Raw genomic sequence first — 20,685 nt, 5'->3', positions numbered from 1 at the left:
GAAACAGCCAGGACCTCCGATGCAGTCAAACTCTGGGCTGGGATGACCGGCAGATGGGCTACTTTCAAAGCATTCCACATCTGACGTGCTGTCGTGTTGCCAGCCAGTGTTACAATTTCCTCCAGAGAGACGGATAAGACTATGGCCCTTGAATCTTGGGCCCTCCATCTATCTGTCAGAGGAACTGGAGGGGCTTCATACACAGTATGCCACACTCCAAACTGTCGCAGCAAGCTCTCACAGCATATTGCCCAGGTCTCATAATTGTGGACATTCAACTTTGGGCACTGAGTGCCATCATCTGAAGCTTGTAAAAACTCCATTCCAGGTTTTTACTTGAGCCGTGAACCTTTATGCCTTCAAAAACACCTTATCTTGGCAGCTCATAAATCTTGAGGCCTGCTTGGCTCGACTCCCAGGCTAAATTAGCCTGCCGGACATCAAAGGCTCTGCCGCGGCAACGAAAAGCCTTACTTTTCTCCACATACCTTTCACAGTCTTTCACAGTCTTACTCTCCTGTAAGTGCTGTGAATCTGAACCCGAAACCTGTTGTTGGGATACTGCCAGGGAGACAAAGGCCATCATGCCCCCACGTCGACTCCGGACGATCCATCAACCTCCCGTAGGAACGCAGTATCAGTCAATTAGCGACACAAGCCTCAGAAACAGCTTTCCACATTCCAAGGACTTGTGCACTACCTTTGCAGAGTTCGCACAATGAAAGATGCACTCAGGAGAGCATTATTTACAACTTTATTTAGCGTTGGTCAGAACAAAGAAAAAACATGACTGCTTGCCTGCGTGTTCAGGCACAGAGAGAGAAACAAAAGCTATGTACAAAACATAAACTTTCTGTGAGCCGGAAGTACGCAGACTGTGACTCAAACAACAGCCTGCTCCCTGTTTAAGGTGGAACAGAAATATCCTAACAACCCCCTATGAGAAGCTGTTTAAAAAACGCCCTAATCTGAAATACCTACGCATTTGGGATTCAGATGTAATTATGCATTATCCCGCTAAGCAGAAATTGGGTGAGCGTAGTGTTCAGGGGAAATTAATGGGCTACCAGCAGGGGGCGTACAGAATTTACATACCAGCAAGTGGCAAATTTCATATTACCAGAAGCATGATACAAACTGTAAATTGGAATGGCTGTTTTCCAAGATACTAACGGTATAAATGACACTGAGGAAGAAGAGGAAGTAGCAGCAGCAGCAGCAGCAGCAGGAAATGGTGCTTCTGAATTAATGGAACAAGACAAAAAGCCTGTTGAATCTGATAATTTGTTTGATGATTTAAAGTCATGGGCACCCGAGGGGAGGTTAGATTCTCTTGAGTTTTCTGACTGTGAGCTTAGCCTACAGGCACCTCTTCAGTCTGACAATGATGATTTACAACCTGAAACTAGTAGTTCACTTAGTCCCATTAAGTCTGAGGAGTCTGACTCTCCTTCCGGACTGAGACGTTCAGATAGAAAGAGACAGAAGCCACAACGTTTTGCAGATGAACATTTAAATACTGTGTATGCCAATAAGGTGGTTTTTGAGCCAAAAAGCTACAATGATGTTCAGAATTTACCTAAGCACCAAGTTGTAAATTGGTATAAAGCTATCAACTCTGAGATAGCTTCTTTAAAAGAGCATAACACCTGGTCTCTTTTACCACAAACCCCAGATATGAGAAAAAATAAAAAATTCCTTCCAGTAGCACCTTAAAGACCAACTAAGTTAGTTCTTGGTATGAGCTTTCGTGTGCATGCACACGAAAGCTCATACCAAGAACTAACTTAGTTGGTCTTTAAGGTGCTACTGGAAGGAATTTTTTATTTTGACTATGGCAGACCAACACGGCTACCTATCTACTACTGGAACCCAGATATGAGACTTATTGATTCAAAATGGGTTTAAGAAAATGCAAATGGGAAGGATACGCCTATGGTGTGTGGTTTCACCTTTACAGGTGAAGATAAGCCATTTCCTAACAAAACTTTGTATCGTTCTGCTATAGGCAAGCTAAATTTCATTCAAAGAATCTCAAGACCAGATATAACTTATGCCTTTCACTTTCTGGCAAAATTTGTGGAAAAGCCCACTACGCAATGTTTCTCTGCTCTTAAGAGAGTGGTAGTGTATCTTAAACATACCAAACATTATAGGTTGCAGTTTACATCATGTATTGACAAAGATTTTGAAATTTTCTGCGATGCATCTCATGCAGTGGAACAAAATAATTGCAGGGATGTGTCTGGTATGGTGTTTTGTTATAACGGTTGTGCATTTGAATGGAAGTCCCAGACACAAACCATTATTTGTCTCTCCACAACAGAGAGTGAATTATGTGCATGCGTTCAGGCCACTCATGATGTGGAATGGTATCTGCAAGTATTTGCAGACCTACAGATGAAAGTAACACTACCAGTAAGAGTTTACCTTGATTCCCAGAGCGGACTTGCTATCCTGTGTTCAGAGACCAATACGCAGCACACTAGAGTCTTAAGGTTACGTTTACAGTTTGTAAAGAAACTAATTGCTGATGAAATGATTGTATTTCAATATGTTCCAGGTGACAATCAAATTGCGGACATTTTTACTAAAGCACTTCCAAAGGTTACTCATGAAAGACATGTACAAAATATGCTTTATGATTTTGTTCCACAATGATGAACCGCAGGGGAAATGTTGAATGGTTTCTTTAAATGTAAAGGTTCATCATTGTTCCACCAGTTGTGTATGTCTTTCAGGGGCCAGAGCAAGGGCCAGAGCAAGATAACGAGACCCAGCTTTACAGCTGTGAAACACAGCAGGTGCTGAGTTGTATTGATTAAGGTGTGTCAGCATTTGGGTGTAGTATATAAGGAGCAGCACCTAGCTCTTCCGTTACCCTGGGGGATGGGTTGGTGGTTGGGTCTGGATTGTTGTTGGTGTATTTAGGAGTTTTTGTTTTTGTTATTAAAACCTTGTTTAAGTTATTTTTGAGTCCCTTTTTAACGCATGGTCTCCCCAGCAAGCTCTCTGCAGTGCTACTATACTGCAAATAGCTAACACTGGCACCTCTCAGGTGGGCACTATTGCCATTATAAGAGAATGAGGGAGGTGAGTTCATGGTGAGTCCTGGCACCTCTTTTTCTAGAAAAATAGCACTGGCTGGCACCTTTCCCTGGGATGGCCATGCCATACAGCTTTCATCTAGTTCACACCTGAACTTTCCAACGCAATACGATTTGAAATTGCAGCATTAAGCCTTGGTCACTCACATCAAAGTCCAGATGCTCGGAGACATATTTCAGGAGTGCCTTGGTGGTCTTGACTGCTCTTTGCCGCTCACTGATTTTTGTGGAGTCAATCCAGCCTTTTGTGTGCTGCGAGAGAGAAATCATCGTCATCACATGGAAGGACAACCCTTAATCCAGGTTTGCAAATTCACAAAGCTTCATAGAGGGGACAAATTGCAAAAAGGGGTTGTTTTGTAAAGGAGAAAGTTTGCTGCAATTTGTTTATTATTATTATTATTAATAATAATAATAATAATAATACCCCACCTCTTTCCCAGACAGGGACTCGAGGCAGCTTACAAACAAAAGAAGAACAACTAAAGACACAGAAAAAAGAAGCCATTTAAAAAAAGCATTAGTAGAATTAGATATTAATTGGCTCTTGGGTTGCTTTTGTTTTATTATGCATTTTCTGTTCTGAGCATCCTTAGACCAAGCCCAGCCATTGATCCACAGGTAATGAGGACTGGCAGTTGGCCCTTTGGGCTTTCAGACAGAGAGCCTTTTCCCAGCCCCACCTGGAGATGCTGAGGACTGAACCGGGGACCTTGGGCATGCAAGACAGATGCTCTGTCCCGAGCCACGGCCCTTCCCCATACGCCATCAGCAGAGGACATATCTTGTGTGCCTTGCACAAGCATTGCTAGCAGAACAGAGGCCCACTTGACCATCAGCACCCACAACCAGTGAGTTGGCCACAGATGCCCCCCGTGCAATCATTTCAAGAGGGTCTGTCCTCCGGCATGGGAGCTGCTGCTTCCCCCTGCTCTGACACCTTGGGGGCTCCCTTACCACTAATATCTCCTGCAGCGTCTTCAGAGAGGGGGCCTCTGACAGCAAGCTGGTGAGCATGTTGAGCCAGATGTACACTGTTTCTTCATAACAGTCCTGGAAGGAGAGAAGCAAAAGCACTTAGAAGCTGAAGACCCCCATGGAAATCCCATATGCTCTGGAGCCTTCTAGTCCAAATTTGTAACAAAGCTTATGCAGGGGTTCAAGCACGGCACACAAAGAGTCATAAACATCAAACGTTTCTTGATGTATGTAAGGTTACAGGTCATGCGACATAAAGATACAGGACTCCACACTGGGCTCAACTTCCTTGGGGTGTTCCAAGGCAGAGGGCCGCCTTGGTGGTGGGGCCCACCCCGTGGAACACCCTCCTATCAGATGTCAGAGAGATACATCATTATACTTCCGTCTGAAGACATCTGAAGGCAGCCCTGCATAGGGAAGTTTTAAATATTTGATGTCTGGCTGTGTTTTAATTTGTTGGAAGCCGCCCAGAGTGGCTAGAGTAACCCAGTCAGATGGGCAGCATATAAACAAACAAGCAAACAAATAAAATTAAATGCAGCGTAGGAGGGAGGCATGAGAGTCACAAAATGCAGGCATGCAGGAATCATACGTGGATGCATTCTAGCAAAGGTGAAATGTAATAAATATGGAAACATGATTAAAATCAAAAATATACACCCCAAGTCTCTGGCTGTTACATCATTGTGATGGGTCAAGTGTCTCAGGCAGCATTCTTTGCGGCTTACACGGCTCAGACTCTTTGCCCTCAAATCCTTTAACCTGGCAACCCCATTTTCCTCCAAAAGCAGAAGGTCCAGTCACCTGGCTCGGTGTTGCTTTGACCGAGCTCCCAGCTTTGATCTTCATAACCTGCAAGGATGGCAACTGGAAGACCTTATGCGTGGTTTTTTGTACCAGCTGAGAGCGGGTCAGAGGGTCCATCTGTGGTCTCAAGGCCCTGAGAAGAGAAAGAAGGGGAGAGGAAAGGATCAGCACCCAGCAGTCCATAAACCTGGTGAAGAAATATGTACTGTGCCCGGCCGTACTTACGTCAGGCGAATGATGTTTTCCATTGCCTCGTGCAGGTTGCTGATGGATGCCATTGGCTCCTGTTTGATAACCTCCTGTGGTGGGGAAGCACACAGCATGTCAGGGAACTGGAGGCGCCATCCCTGCCACCACCACACCAAGCCCTGAGGTGTGCTCTCTATCCAGCCCACTTGACAACTTCTTTGCAATTGGCAAGTGGGTCCTCCTAGAGGAGAAGAGTGGGCTTCCTGGATCTGGGAATAAGATCCCTTTTTCTCCTGGGCAGAGCTCTACCCCATAAGAACAGCATAAGATCAGCCTTCTGGACCAGGCCAAGGGCCTATCTAGTCCAGCATCCTCACAGCATTCTCACAGTGGCCAACCAGACGTCTGTGAGAAACCAGGGAGCAGACCATGAGCCCAAGAGCCCTCTCCCCGCCTGTGGCTTCCAGCAACTATATTCAGAAACATTGCTTCCTTCCTCTGTGGAGGTAGAACATAGCAATCATGGCTGGGAGCCATCGACAGCCCTCTCCTCCTGGGAGAACCTAGCCTCTTTTACTTAGGCGCTGGTGACAGCCTGCTGAGGTTGCCACAATGTAGGGCTGCCTTTCAAGAGGGTTTGGAAACTTGAGCTGGAGCAGAACGTGACCACCCAGAAATGGTTTGGGGCCAGATGGTCAGAACATGCAACCCAGAGCTAGACCTACACAGCTATTTTTAAGAAAAAACGCTCTGAAAAGAAACCCCAGGAGATTCCCCCTCTTTTTTTCTTTTTCTTTTTACTCACTATGATGCAGAAGGTGAGCTCCTCTTTGTGGGGGAAGGTGACATGTCCCACATTTGATTGCACAAGCGCCTTGGTTGTTAAAGTTGCTGCCTTCATAAAGCTCTTCTTCAAATCCTCGTTCTGAAAGGAGAAGGGATTTTATAAAATTGAGTTTGAATCAAAATCACAAGGAAACATAAAGCCACACTGACCCTAACCTTAATTCTAATCCTTACCCTAACACTAACCCAATCCAAAAATTAACCCAGAAATGGTCTTGTTAGATAGTTAAATTCATGTTGAATTGCTGTTTTAGGGTTTCTTTAAAAAAAGTCTGGAAAGAATTAATCCATTTTGCATTACTTTCTATGGGAAAGCGTGCCTTGGTTTGGAACGCTTTGGTTTCAGAATGGATTAAGTTTGAGAACCAAGGTACCACTGTAATGCCCCATCTGGTCCTAAGGGTGGAGCCAGTATACACCCCAGTCTACAACCCTTTGGTGGATGAAGCCAAAGACCCTGCCCTAGGGCACAGTCTGAAGGCATGTGGTGCAAGGACCTTGACGGAGCTCAGGAGGTCTGCTCAGTGCCTGGATGGTGACCACGGGGGAAATGGTTGCACACCTCCTGGAGTCGTATGACAGGAGAAAGGCAGGATATACTGTATTTTTTCGTGTATAAGACACCCCCTATTAGGGGGGACTCCAAATTAAGAAAATGGGGGGGAGGATTGCCCAGAGTTGCTGAGCTTTTGGAAGGGAGGATTACCCACAGTTGTTCAGCTATTTGGGGGGAGGGGATTCCAAAAATTGCTCACCCGCTGGACCTATGCTGCCACTCACACACGTCGCAAAACCCACCTATTGTCTGTCCCTCGCCGGCAGAAACCGCCAATCGCCTTCCCAATTTCTGCAGCGACAGCCAGTCAACACCACCCCTTGCCGCAGCCACCAATAACACGCACAATAGCCACTGACTATCTCCGGCTTGCAGCGGCAACCAAACCCATGTCCCCCCTATGCACTATCTGTGTATAAGATGACCCTCATTTTTAAACATCATTTTTTAATAATAATAAAAAACACCTTGTCTTATACACGGAAAAGTATGGTATAGCTGAGAGAACAAACAACAGGAGTCCGTGTGATAATCAGAGCCATACCTTCCTGCTGTTCTGGAATTGGAAGAGGAGCTCCTGTGTTAACTGGTCTATAAAAAGCGGGAGCTCATCCTGCCGTGCCCCAATTGCCATTTGCCCGCAGCAAAGGATGACGGTGATGCTGGCATTGGTCTCGCTAGTATTCTGGAGGGAAAGGATGGGGAAAGTGAGTTTGGGAACCTTAAGTGCAATTGGAGACAAATCACCATTTAGTTGGGACCTTTTAGCAGCAGGGAAAATATTAGTAGTCAGTAAGTTGTTGTGCGAAAGGTGGAGGGCACAAGGAGAAGGGGACAACAGATGACGAGATGGCTGGACAGTGTTCTCGAAGCGACCAGCATGAGTTTGACCAAACTGCGGGAGGCAGTGGAAGACAGGAGTGCCTGGCGTGCTCTGGTCCAGGGGGTCACGAAGAGTCGGACACCACTAAACGACTAAGCAACAACAAGAAGTTGTTGTGCAGACTTACAAATTTTGTATTTTTTTTTCCTCCAGGAAACTCAAACTGCTGGCAAGCCAGGGCTCCCCCATCCTATATATGTGCATCGGGTTCTTCCTGCCTAAATGTAGAGCCTGACATTTGACCCTATTGAATTTCATTTTGTTAGTTTGGGCCCAGTTCTCCAATCTGTTAAGGTTATCTTGAATCCCGATTCTGTCTTCTGTGGCATTGGCTACCCTTCCCAGTTTGGTGTCACCTGCATATTTGAGGAGCATCCGCTCAATTCCTTCATCCAAGTCATTTATTTTAAAAAAACGTGGAACAACAACGGGCCCAGGACAGAACCCTGTGACACCCCACTGGTCAATTTTTCCCCAGGATGACGAGGAACCATGAAGGTGTTCTCTTTGGGTTTGGTCAGTCAACCAGGGAGAAAGTGCAGGACAGTGTAGGGTAGGCTGACCACTGGTGCTCTTTTCCATGGGAGCTGCTTTTTTAAAATTAAAATGAACTGGGTGGATCTGCTCATCTTCTCCATAGTGAGGGTTGGGAAATTTCCTTGGTCATTTCCCAACTCACAGCAAAAATCCAGGGGTACCACACTCCTGGGTTTCATTTCTCTTGGATGGCAGAGCACAAGAGAGTTCAGGGCTGCGTTCAGGTGTAACAATAAACCAGAAGGCATCAACATAGGTTGGCCTCTAGCTCCCATCAGCCTCAGCCGGTATGGCCAGTGGTCAGGAGGGATGGGAGTTGCAGTCTGTAGCATCTGAAGGGCACCATTTTGGTTACCTCTGTGATAAACTATGGTTTATTATTGTGTGAATGAGCCTTGGACTCATCGGCTCCTGCTCCCTTCTCCTCTAGCACAGTTGCAAAAAGGAGACCAGAAGCTTGAGGGAAGTTAACTGAAAGTGGAAGGAAAAGGTTCTGATCCCCTTCCAGCTGGGTTGGAGAATTGGAGAGTTGGGGGCACATGACCCCAAGGCCCCCTCAGGTTATGGAACTGTTAGATCCGCACGCAGTTACTATGCCTTTGTAATAATTTGCTTAAATGACAAATATATGGAGGTGAACACAGAGAGTGACACTCAACTATGCTTTGCTTCAAGTAGACCTGTTGAAATGAATGGGCCTAACTTAGTCATCTTCATTAAATTCAATGGGTCTACTCTAGAACATAGTTGAATGGGGCCAGCAGGCACTCCTGTACGCAGAAGAACCCTTGCACGAGAGCAACTTGGGCAGCTCCCCTGCCCCGGGATGCAGCTGAAACCTCTCCCCTCTTTCTCTCTGCCTCTCCCAGCCTGCCGACTGCCTTCTCTCTTGGATTCTGCTCCCTCCCCTCAGTTGGAGAGGTGTCCCCTCTTCCAAACTCTAAGAGGTTCTTCATTCAAAGCTTTCTGACAGCAGAACACTCTCCCTTGGGAGGTTGTGGACTCTCCGTTGGAGGTTGGATGGCCATCTCTCAGGGATGCTTGAGCTGAGATTCCTGCATTGGAGGGGGTTGGACTAGATGACCCTTGGGGTCCCCCATTAGCTTCCACTATTGAAGAAATGCCAACCAACCATCTGACAACCAACCTAAAAACATGGGCCAGTGTACTTTTGTATTGCGTGTACTCTGGGGATGACCAATGGTTTCTAACGATTCCGTTTGACTGACTGACTGAGCCAAGGGATCAGATCAGATCAGATCTAGGATCTGGAGCCACAGAGACAGGACTGCTAGAGCCCACTTCAGAAGAATGACTGAGACATACCCACAGAGGAAGTTGTCTGGCTTCCATACTGAGAGGATGAGCAGATCTAATTGCCTTTTTGGAATGGTAAGGATCCCATCCCTTGAAAAAGAGCATATTTGGAAATGGGGCAGGATTTGTTCTTTTCCAACACAGCTCTGTTTTCCTAGATCAGAGGAACCCAGAGGCTGCTTCACATGCTTTGGTGTGGATGTAAATAGCTGCTAAGGATCCAATTTGCCAGGATCTTTGTCTAACCATTGGCCATGCTGTCAGGGGCTGATGGGAGTTCCAATTCAAAACACCCGGATGGGGAAGGGGCACCAGGCTGGGGATGGCTGACCTACACTCTTGCTATGCTCCTTCCTCACTTCACACCCTTACCTCAGACGTCTGAGTCTTCCTTGCAATGGCTGCGCGGCCAAAATCCCGCACTGCCATCAGCACCTGGGAAATATGGGTGCTTGAAGCCAGACCGATAGCCTCAGAAATTCCCTAGGGAGAATGAGGCACGTCAAACATGTCGTTTTCTTGATTGCAATTAGTAATAATAATAATAATAATAATAAATTTTATTTATATCCCACCCTCCCCAGCCAAAGCCGGGCTCAGGGCAGCTAACAACAATAAAATAGTACAACATTCTAAAAACATTTCATTATAAAAATTAATTAAAATCAATTAAAATGAAATTGATGGCAACCATTAAGCTAAGCTGATCATGAGGGATGGAGGATAAATGTGATTCTGTAAGCAGATTGCTGCAAAATGTGGGGAACCAAATTTAAGAGTGGGGAAATGAGACACTTAGAGAACCAATTTGAACAGATCCTTTCATCCCGGATAATAATAGGGGTGGTTTGAAGAACGATATTTCTGTGGATTCTGATGTGAACTGACCAGACCACACCTCCCAGACTCATGTGCAGCTTGAAATGCAAGGATGCCTTGCATTCTGACATTTTCGAATCTTGTGATACAGTTCTTGGCTTCATTAAACACCCAACTACATTAAAATGCATCATTTATACACTGGAAGTATTTGTAATCCACCCCTCACCCAAAGGCGCCAGAGCAGGAATATGCACCATCTAAACCAGGGTGCTCCAATTTCTCATACCAAGTGGGCCACAAGAGTAGTTCAGCACAGAACCTGTGGGCTGCACACTGACTTGTCATGTGGGAGAGGGGAGCAAGGCCAACGTTTGACACACACGCCCCGGCCTGCATGCTGCCTTCCCAAAGGTAGGCAGGTGAGGCGCTGGGTTTTGGGAAGGAGGCATGAGGCTCTGGTGGGACCTAGCGCCTTCCCACCTTCTTGCCAAAGGTGGGAAAGAGCTAACTGGGGACTCTAGGACCCTGACAGATCACACCTGCCTCCTTCCCCAAGCCCAGCACCTCCTTACCCAGCTTTGGGAAGGCGGTGCAAGGCCTACAGGTGTGTATGGGTGCCTCCAAGGTTGCTGAGGGCTGCCAAGAAAGGCATTGAGGGCCACTTGTTGGCTGCTCTGATCTAACCCAAAACTAAACAAATCTGCCCCAGATATGTTGAATGCTGAAAAGCTGTTCCTCCTGTAAGAGGCTTTGAGGGGGTGACTGGGTGGGCACGAGCAGAGACCAATCCAGAAATCAGGACAGAGGGCTGGTGGGGTCTGTGGGGTAATGTCAGGGACTGGCTGGATGAGTAAGAGTGGGGGACCCTGGATTGTGGTGGTGGGACACTGGGGAGCAGCCTGGGGAGGCGCTTGAAGCAGGAGGGTTCAGAAGGAGGAGGCTCTTCCAGGAAACTGCTGGAGGTGGAGAGTCTCCATGTGAGCGCAGTCCCAGTCCCGCTGGCTCTCCTCCCCCCCTGACATCCCACACATTCACTCACCTCTCTGTCTGCTTCCTCTTCGAGAGCCAACCTCAGGAGTAAGTGCAGGTACTGGTGGACTGTCTCTGCGCTCCTGGAATCCCGCAGCTTGAGTCCATAATATCTATAGAGGGCATTCTAAGGGTTGGGGAAGGTTTGGGTGAGTCACAGGGAGGAGACCCCACCAGCTACATCAACTGCTTTTGGAAAACCAAAGAATTTCAATTTTAGCGTCTGAAAATGTCGGGTAATACTAAATAATAATAATAGATTGCAAGTACTAGGCAATTGTTTTAATGATTTGTATGCAATTTTACACATCTTCTGAATTCCCAAGTCATGTTACAACTCTTTAAAGGTAAAGGTAAAGGGACCCCTGACAATTAAGTCCAGTCGCAAATGACTCTGGGCTTAAAGCTCATCTCGCTTTAAGGCCGAGGGAGCCGGCATTTGTCCGCTTCTGCAGACAGTTTTTCCAGGTCATGTGGCCAGCATGACTAAGCCGCTTCTGGCGAAACCAGAGCAGCACACGGAAATGCCGTTTACCTTCCAGCCGGAGCAGTACTGGCTTCGGCTGGGGAGGGATTGGATATAAATATATTATTATTATTATTATTATTATTATTATTATTATTATTATTTATTTATTTATTTACTTACTTACTTACTTGCACTATGTGCTTTTGAACTGCTAGGTGGGCAGGAGCTGGGACCGAACAACGGGAGCTCACCCCATCGCAGGGATTCGAACCGCCAACCTTCCGATCGGCAAGCCCAAGCGGCACAGTGGTTTAACCCACAGCGCCACCCGCGTCCCTATTACAACTCTTTAGTATTCCTCATTTGGGGAATTTGAAAGTTGACAAGTTCAGCATTGATTGCTCTTCCTCCACTGTTGGAGGCAGGAATGCTTCTGAATAAAGAAAAAAACATGCAACATTTCCTGGGGTCCAAGTCACCCCACCAAATCAAGTTCATGGATTGGTTCTTCTTCCGGTCTACAGATCCTGCACTGATCGTCTTCTCTGCTTCCCCAAGTTTGCCTGGTCCTCTTTTCAAGCCCCCCCAGACTGGCGGTTACCACTCCTTCTCACCAGCGGAAAGTCGTCTCCTGCATGTGCAAATAGGACCTTCCTCCAAGCTGGGCTCCCAATAGTTCAGGCCTAGGCAAACACAGCCCTCCAGCTGTTTGGGGACTCCAATGCCCATCACCCCTGACCTGCTGGTCCTGTTAGCTAGGGATGATGGGAGCTGTAGTCCCAAAACAGCTGGAGGGCCGAGTTTGCCTTTGTCTGTGATAGTTAATGGCAGTTCCCCTCAACTTGAACCCTTCTACATGCTCCCACCAGCCCCAGGCAGCATATGGTCCAGAACATTTAGAGGGCACCAGGTTGGGAAATCCTGGTTCATGCATCAGACCAGGGTGGATAAAAATCAATGACCCATTATTTTTTTAAATGGATTTCTTTGATTTAAATCACATTTTTTTAAAAAATTAAATTGGATTTCTAAAATAAAATGCTTTTAGAGGAAAAATCTTTCGGAATATATTTTTCTATTTAAGTTGCATTATAGTCCAAAGGCTATTCACTGGGAAGTAAGGATTTATTTTAAGTTTTTCATATATGCTAAAATTCAGTCTAAGATTTTTTTTTTAAAAAAATGTTTAACTACATCATGGATATATAAGCTATAATGTTATTGTTTTAGTTAAATAAATTGTTTAAATTCTTATTAAGGAAATGATTATTTTTCTCCTTCCAATAAGGTACAGCAGAAAAGTTGTCCAAATATACAATGGTACCTCAGGTTAAGAACTTAATTCGTTCCGGAGATCTGTTCTTAACCTGAAACTGTTCTTAACCTGAAGCACCACTGTTAGAGGTATCGGTTGGTTGCTTGAGAGCAATCAGGCAATATGGCTCAAGAGTCTGTTTTCAAGCTTTCTTCTTAGTGATCAAAACTTTTAGAATGCAGAGCACCTCTATTCCCTGTCTTGCTCATTCACGGGCAGAATCTGAGAGTGGGCGGCCCTTCAACCTTCCCCAGCAGAGTAATTTCTTGGCGCCCAGTCTGCGCCTCCCCTCTCTGCGCGGAAGCCTACTGCGCAAGGAAGGCTTGGGTAATGGGGGACCCCCCTCCTCCCCGCTTTGCTCAGGCAAGGTGTCCAGGCACCGCCTTGCCTCCTCCGACCCCTGCATCTCCTCTCCTTCCTCCGCTGAGGAAGTGCTGCTTCCCACGATCTTTGGGGGCTCTCTGTAATCCACTCGGCTTTTCCCCTCTCGCCCCTGAGCCGATGGCAGTTCTTAACCCGAGGTACTATTTCTGGGTTAGCGGAGTCTGTAACCTGAAGCGTATGTAACCTGAAGCGTCTGTACACAGTTAACTTATTATACCCCACAATAATTTCATAATTATCTGTCTATGCATTTCTAACAGTATAACCAAATCAGTAGTAAAAACTACTCTGGAAATTTATTATTCCCAAAATGAAACCTTCATCTGGTTGTAAATATTAAGATTATACAAGCAAGAATGTAAAAATATGTTTTAAATTGATTTGATTTCAATCAAATCCACCCTGCATCACACACACCTGGGGAGATGTCTGGAGGTGTTGGAGGATGGTATCCAAAATCTCCCTTTCATCCATCCTCTCCAAAACTTCTGGGATTGTTCTTCCTCCCAGCATTTTCTTACCCATCCACAGGAACTTGAAGTTTTCATCAGAGAGTTCTTCAGAAAGAAAGAGAGAGAGGGGTGAGTAAATGAGGCGGATGAGAGGGAAAGGTACCGTATTTTTCCATGTATAACACGCCCCCATATATAAGACGCTCCATATTTTTGGGCACTCAAAATTTAGAAATGGGGGCAGATTGCCAAGACTTGTTAAGCTTTTTGGGGGAGGGGTTGCCCAGAGTGGTTGAGCTTTATTTGGGGGGAGGGAGCAATTAATCAAATTGCACAGTTGCAGGCATCAACCACCAAGTCACCTATCGTCTGCCAGTCGACAACAGCCCTTTCCACAGCAAAGAAATCATGGCTGGGAATCTCCTCCTGGCAGCTACAACCAAGCGCCCGTCCCCCCTCAGCACTCCCCCTGTAGAAGTGGAGCCCCAATTTGACACTTGATTTGGGGGGTAAAAAACCTCGTCTTATACACGAGAAAAGACGGCAAGTTCTTTCTCAGGGGGCTTCTCGCCTGTTGCAATGAGCGGGTGCATGCCATATCTGAACAGGGATCATAGAACTGTAGCGTCTGAAGGGACCTGCGGGGTCACCTAGTCCAACCCCCAGCAATGCAGAAATGGGGCAGCCACCCGGAAGTCCCTGCTCCATGTTACACGCCTCATAACAAGGAGGGGTGGGGTGGGGGGGACTTGCACCCAGACATCAAGGAAACCAAGAGAGACCCCGGCATTGTATCATCATCATAATAATAATTTATTACTTATACCCCGCCCATCTGGCTGAGTTTCCCCAGCCACTCTGGGCGGCTCCCAATCAAGTATTAAAAACAATACAGCGTTAAATGTTAAAAACTTCCCTAAACAGGGCTGCCTTCAGATGTCTTTTAAAGATAGGATAGCTACTTATTTCCTGCACATCTGAAGGGAGGGTATTCCACAGGGTGGGCGCCACTACCAAGAAGGCCCTCTGTCTGGTTCCCTGTAACCTTACTTCTCGCAGTGAGGGAACCGCCAGAAGGCCCTCGGAGCTGGATCTCAGTGTCCATGCTGAACGATGGGAGTGGAGACGCTCCTTCAGGTATACAGGACCGAGGCTGTTTGGGGCTTTAACACTTTGAATCGTGCTCGGAAACGTACTGGGAGCCAATGCAGATCTCTCAGAACCAGTGTTATGTGGTCCCGGCGGCCGCTCCCAGTCACCAGCCTAGCTGCCACATTCTGGATTAATTGCAGTTTCTGGGTCACCGTCAAATGTAGCCCCATGTAGAGCGCATTGCAATAGTCCAAGCGGGAGATAACCAGAGCATGCACCACTCTAGTGAGACAGTCCGCAGGCAGGTAGGGTCTCAGCCTGCGTACCAGGTGGAGCTGGTAGACAGCTGCCCTGGATACAGAATTAACCTGCGCCTCCATGGACAGCTGTGAGTCCAAAGTGACTCCCAGGCTGTGCACCTGGACCTTCAGGGGCACAGCTACCCCATTCAGGACCAGGGAATCCCCTACACCCACCCGCACCCTGTCCCCCAAAAACAGGACTTGTCAGGATTCAACATCAATCTGTTAGCCACCATCCATCCTCCAACCACCTCCAGGCACTCACACAGGACCTTCACCGCCTTTACTGGTTCTGATTTAAAGGAGAGGTAGAGCTGGATATCATCGACATACTGATGAACACCCAGCCCAAACCCCCTGATGATCTCTCCCAGCGGCTTCATATAGATATTAAAAAGCATGGGGGAGAGGACAGAACCCTGAGGCACCCCACAAGTGAGAGCCCAGGGGTCTGAACACTCATCCCCCAACACCACTTTCTGGACACGGCCCAGGAGAAAGGAGCGGAACCACCGTATAACAGTGCCACCATCTCCCAGCCCCTCTAGACGGTCCAGAAGGATGTTATGGTCGATGGTGTCAAAGGCCGCTGAGAAATCCAGCAGAACTAGGAAACAGCTCTCACCTTTGTCCCTAGCCCACCGGAGATTTTCAACCAGCGCGACCAAGGCAGTTTCAGTCCCATGGTGAGGCCTGAATCCCGATTCGAAGGGACCCAAATGGTCTGCATCCTCCAGGCGTGCTTGGAGTTGTTTGGCAACCCACCCGCTCAATCACCTTGCCCAAGAATGGCAGATTTGAGACTGGGCGATAGTTGGCCAAATTGGCTGGGTCTAACGGTGTTTTTTTAAGAAGCGGTTTAATGACCGCCTCTTTCAGCGGGTCTGGGAAGGCTCCCTCACAGAGAGAAGCATTCAACCCCCCGCAGAGCCCATCGCCCAGCTCTTCCCGGCTCGCTTTTATCAGCCAGGATGGGCAAGATTCAAGGAGACAGGTGGTCGGTTTCACTTGTCCAAGCAGCCTGTCCACATCCTCGGAGGTAACAGATTGGAATTGATCCCATGTAACAGGACCAGACAGAACTCTAGTACTCTTCCGCCCTGGCCCTGCTCCCACGGTGGAGTCTACCTCCTTATGAATCTGAGCGACTTTATCTGCAAAAAAACTTTGCAAAAGCATTGCAGGAGATCTTGGGGTCCCTACCAGGCCCCGGTGACGGAGGTGGTTCCGATAGATTGCGAACCACCTGAAAAAGTCTCCTGCTGCTGTTTTCTGCAGATGCCGTCGCCATTGCCACTTGGTAGGCTCGACGTTGAGCTCTAGCCCGTGTCCAGTCTGATTCAGAGTGAGTTTTCCGCCATCAGTGCTCTAGCTGTCTCAACGATTGTTTCATCGCCCTCAGCTCTGGGGAAAACCATGGAGTTGTCTGGGCTCCATGCAATCGGAGAGGGCGCTTCGGAGCCAGACAGTCAATAGCCCTGGTTAACCGCATTCCAGCGGGCCACCAGGGAATCAGCTGAGAGGCCATCAACTTGGGATAAAACATCCCCTACCACTCTCTGGAAACCAGTTGGATCCATTAAGTAGCGGGTCGGACCATCCAAATCGGTCCCACCTCCCTGCATTGGGGAAGGGTCGCGGAGAAGTCCAGTTGCGCCAGGAAGTGATCTGACCATGGCACTTCTTTTGTTTCGCTTTTAGTTAGTGTCAGATCACCAACATCCGTAGAGGTAAACACCAAGTCTAAGGCCAAGGGGAACCCAAAAGGGATCTGGTTCTGCCTACTCACCTGGGAACGCTGACCCAGAGTCCTCAAGGCTCTTCTTTTTTGAGGGCCGCTGCTGGCTTGGCTCTTGCTTGCTGGTCCGAGGCTGGACCAGCCCTGGCAAGACTAGTGGTCTGGCCTCTGCCGCCCTGGCCTCTGCCGCTGATGGAGTAGGCTTTGCCAATGCTGGCAGTAGGACAGGGGCCTCCTCTTCATTTGAGGGGTAGATCTTGTTTTTGGGTGCAACTTGATTTTTCCTCCTGCCCTCTGTGGCTGATGTTGATGGCTTTGCCAATGGCGGCAGTAGGGCAGGGGCCTCATCTTCATTTGAGGGATAGATCTTGTTTTTATTTTTTCTTTTTAGAAAAAAAGCCATCCTGCAAGATGCAAAAAGATTAGGAATTATTGGGAAATGATATATAATGAATTGAAAAAACTGTGTAAAAAGACTTTTGTTAAGAAACCAGAAGCATTCCTTCTAGGAATTTTAGACCAAGATGTAAAAAAAGAAAACTGGGAATTATTTATGTATGCAACAACAGCGGCAAGAATTTTATTAGCACAAACTTGGAAGACAGAAGAAATACCCACGAAAGAACAATGGCAAGGGAAACCTATGGAATATGCAGAACCGGCAAAACTAACAGAAAAATTACATGAAAAGGACAACAAAGACTTTAAAAGAGAATGGGAACCATTTACAACATATATGTCAGGGGTTTAGGAGCAGAGGCAAGGGCAAGGGAGGAAACAGAGAGCGAAGGGGAGGAGGCAGAAGAAAAGATGAGTGATGACGACGACCCGAGATCTCCGAGTCTTTCCAGTGAATCAGAGGATTCACAGAAAGGAGCACCAGTGGCCAGGGCAAGGGGGGAGTCTAGGGGGGCACCCCAGGAAGATAGAGCCAGAGGGGACTCAGGGGGGAGCAGTTGGAGATCGGGACCAGCGTCACCGCCAGAGAGCAGGGAAGAGGAAGGGAGCCAGGGGGCAAGCGCTGGCAGCTCACCACAGGAGGGAGGGCACGAGTCAGGAGTGGCCACACCTCCATCGGGGAGTGAAGAAACGGTTAAGCGGAAAGTGGAAAGTTGGGCGCGCGCGCCAAGTTCTAATGCAGAGGAAGGTGACGCAGTAAGCAGCCCGGAAAGGGAGCCAGGTCCTAAAGCCCGGCGCAAGGAGACAGGAGGGTCCGGGGGGTCAGCGTCAGAAGAATCCCGGAAGGAAGAGACCCCGGGGGGTAGAGGGACCCAGAGGAGGACAGTCAGGCGGAAAAGGTGGAGCCGGGCTAGGATATTAAGTTGGTGCACACGGGGCAGAGACTCAGACGGAGCCTCGCCGATCTAGCTACTAGACGTAGAGTTGCGCGCAGCAGCGTGAGAATGGAAACTGTAACTCAATAAAGACTTTTACTTAATGATCGCTGGCTAGCGTGATCCTCTGTGAGCTAGGATCTTCAAGCAGCTCTGACAATATATGAAGAGGCAACATAAAGAAATGGACTCATTGGCAGGGTTTGTCTACAACAAAAAATAAGACTATATGTATTGAGGAAATTTTGGGGAAACATCAAATACGCAAGGTGAACAATAGGGAAATAAAACAAATGTGAGTACGAGGGAAGTCCAGGGGAGGAGGGTCGAAATATGAAAAATTGTTAAAGATATAGTGTTAGAAGTAGAATCCATGGAAAAATCAATAAAAAATTATTTTAAAAAAATAAATAGAATCTCTGGATAAGAAATTGTCATTTTTAGGTAATCTGTTAAGACTGGAATATGATATTCCAGTTTTGATTGCTGGAAATTTAGCAATTGGGAAATATTACCCTGGATATTGACAGAATCTGGGAATGATTCAAAGTATTTGGTATGGTATTTTTATTTGTAAACATTGAAATGAGGAAGTCTTTTTACTCAGAGTGAGAAGGATGACCAAATATTTGACAGGCCTGGAAATAGCAAGCTCGTGTAGATCCAAGGGGGGAGGAAGTGGATACCGCGGAAGAATATTGTAAAATTTATGGAGGAAAATGATCTGACATGATCTACTATTCCAGCCTGGTTATCTCTTCCTAATTCTGGGTGCTGTTTTTTATTATCTTCAATATCTCTTGTGAAAAGTTCTTTTAATGTACGGTCAGTAAAAGCCTGGATGTAAGGCCTGCCTTTTGTGTGAATAGTTTTGTTTTAGTTTTCTCATTATGGGTGGATCCCAGGACAGACTAGGTCTGGCTGAAGGTCTGCCCTGAAACCTTGCTGGAAGGATCGCACCTTGCTGGGCCACTTTGCAGGAGTCGACTCCTGCAGGCGGCTTGTCTTGTGTGCGGGTGGAGGTGCGCTGCCTGCAGAAGTGGACCCTGGGACTAGCTACCTGGAAAACCTCTGTGCCTGAGGACACCACAACTCCTGTAGCCTTTTCAGGCTTTGCCCTCGGGTGGGAAGAGCACTGCACCCGAGAGAGGGAAAGGGGAGTCAAACAGGCACTCAAGGGATAATTTCAGAGAAAAAGCTTTATTTCTACCATCCGGGATTGGTAGAAGGAGCTAGAGTGATAACTTCACAAACAAGCACGAGTTCACAGCCATTTGCACAGAGCATATATTCCCCTCCAGTTCCCTCCCCCTTCTCCCCCTCCTCAGGGGTCCTGCCTCATGAGTTTCCCTGAGCGTGAACAGAAAGCTCTTTTTTTAAAAAAAATAAAATAATATTTATTGCTTTTCCAACAATTTAAACACTACAAAAAAGAAAAAAAAAATGGACAATACAATACAACACAAAAACACTACATAACACTAATACTAATACATAACATTAACACATTAAACTAAGAAAACAAAAACAGTTTAAAACACATCACATTTCAATATCTTATCTTTCATTCACTTATTTCCACGACCTCCTCACACCTCCCTTTTTGTATTCCACTTCTATTAACTGTTTCAGCAATTCCTTTCCATCTTCCTCTGTTTTCTATCCTATAATTATCTTAACACATTCTAACCTTATTTTTTCCTTTAACACTCTATTATCTATTTATACTTAATTCCTTATAACATTTCTACTAAAGCCATATAACTTCATTCCAACATTTTTCTAACATTCATTAATTTTACAGTATTTCTGTAAATAGTCTTTAAACTTTTTCTAGTCTTCTTCCACCGACTCTTCTCCCTGGTCTCGGATTCTGCCAGTCATTTCCGCCAGTTCCATATAGTCCATCAACTTCATCTGCCATTCTTCCCGGGTGGGTAAATCTTGTGTCTTCCAATACTTCGTGATGAGTATTCTTGCTGCTGTTGTTGCATACATAAAAAAAGTTCTGTCCTTTTTTGGCACCAATTGGCTGACCATGCCCAGGAGAAAGGCCTCTGGTTTCTTCAGGAAGGTGTATTTGTTTTTGTTTTTTTTTAATATTTTTAATTGCATTTTTTCCAGATATAAATACACAGTCAGATATACAAAGAAACAAGAACAAGAAGAAAAGAAAAAGAAAAAAGATATATCATTTCCAAGCTTTTTTCAATCTTCTACCGGACTTCCCCACATCTCCCTCACCGTGCATTCTTAACAATAAAAATATCAGCAAATTATAACCTTGTTTCATGCGTTTCTTTTGTACTTTCCAATTATTGCATTTTAAGTTTAAATTACTTAATACTAATTTACTCTAAAGACAAATATGATGTTATTTTAAACATTTAAACATTAATCCTTTCATTTAGTGTAACTTAGTTTCATATATCATCCACTCTCTTTGCTGGAGCTAACCTTTCCAAATCATGCGGATTCTTATAGTTCATATAACTTATAAAATTTTTGCAAATAGTCCTTAAATT

At 46.3% G+C, this 20,685-nt stretch overlaps 1 protein-coding gene across 1 annotated transcript in view; it reads right to left on the bottom strand.

Annotated features, from left to right (window-relative positions):
- LOC310699013 (maestro heat-like repeat family member 5) overlaps nucleotides 1–17,559 on the bottom strand; it is a 37,421-nt gene extending 19,862 nt beyond the window's left edge. The window contains exons 1-8 of the mRNA XM_083520601.1: nucleotides 16,878–17,559; nucleotides 13,660–13,799; nucleotides 11,085–11,201; nucleotides 9,596–9,706; nucleotides 7,031–7,171; nucleotides 5,890–6,009; nucleotides 4,065–4,160; nucleotides 3,255–3,359 (exon numbers count right to left, since the gene is read on the bottom strand). Of these exons, the coding sequence (XP_083376727.1) occupies nucleotides 3,255–3,359; nucleotides 4,065–4,160; nucleotides 5,890–6,009; nucleotides 7,031–7,171; nucleotides 9,596–9,706; nucleotides 11,085–11,201; nucleotides 13,660–13,799; nucleotides 16,878–17,229 (1,182 nt within the window). The 5' untranslated portion in view covers nucleotides 17,230–17,559. The remainder of the gene's footprint in view (nucleotides 1–3,254; nucleotides 3,360–4,064; nucleotides 4,161–5,889; nucleotides 6,010–7,030; nucleotides 7,172–9,595; nucleotides 9,707–11,084; nucleotides 11,202–13,659; nucleotides 13,800–16,877) is intronic.
- Between the last annotated feature and the right edge of the window lie 3,126 nt (nucleotides 17,560–20,685).

Source organism: Podarcis liolepis (assembly GCF_965112155.1).
Source record: "Podarcis liolepis genome assembly, contig: HAP1_SCAFFOLD_121, whole genome shotgun sequence".
In the NCBI taxonomy this organism is placed as follows: domain Eukaryota; kingdom Metazoa; phylum Chordata; class Lepidosauria; order Squamata; family Lacertidae; genus Podarcis; species Podarcis liolepis.
This window is presented reverse-complemented; position numbering and strand designations above follow the sequence as displayed.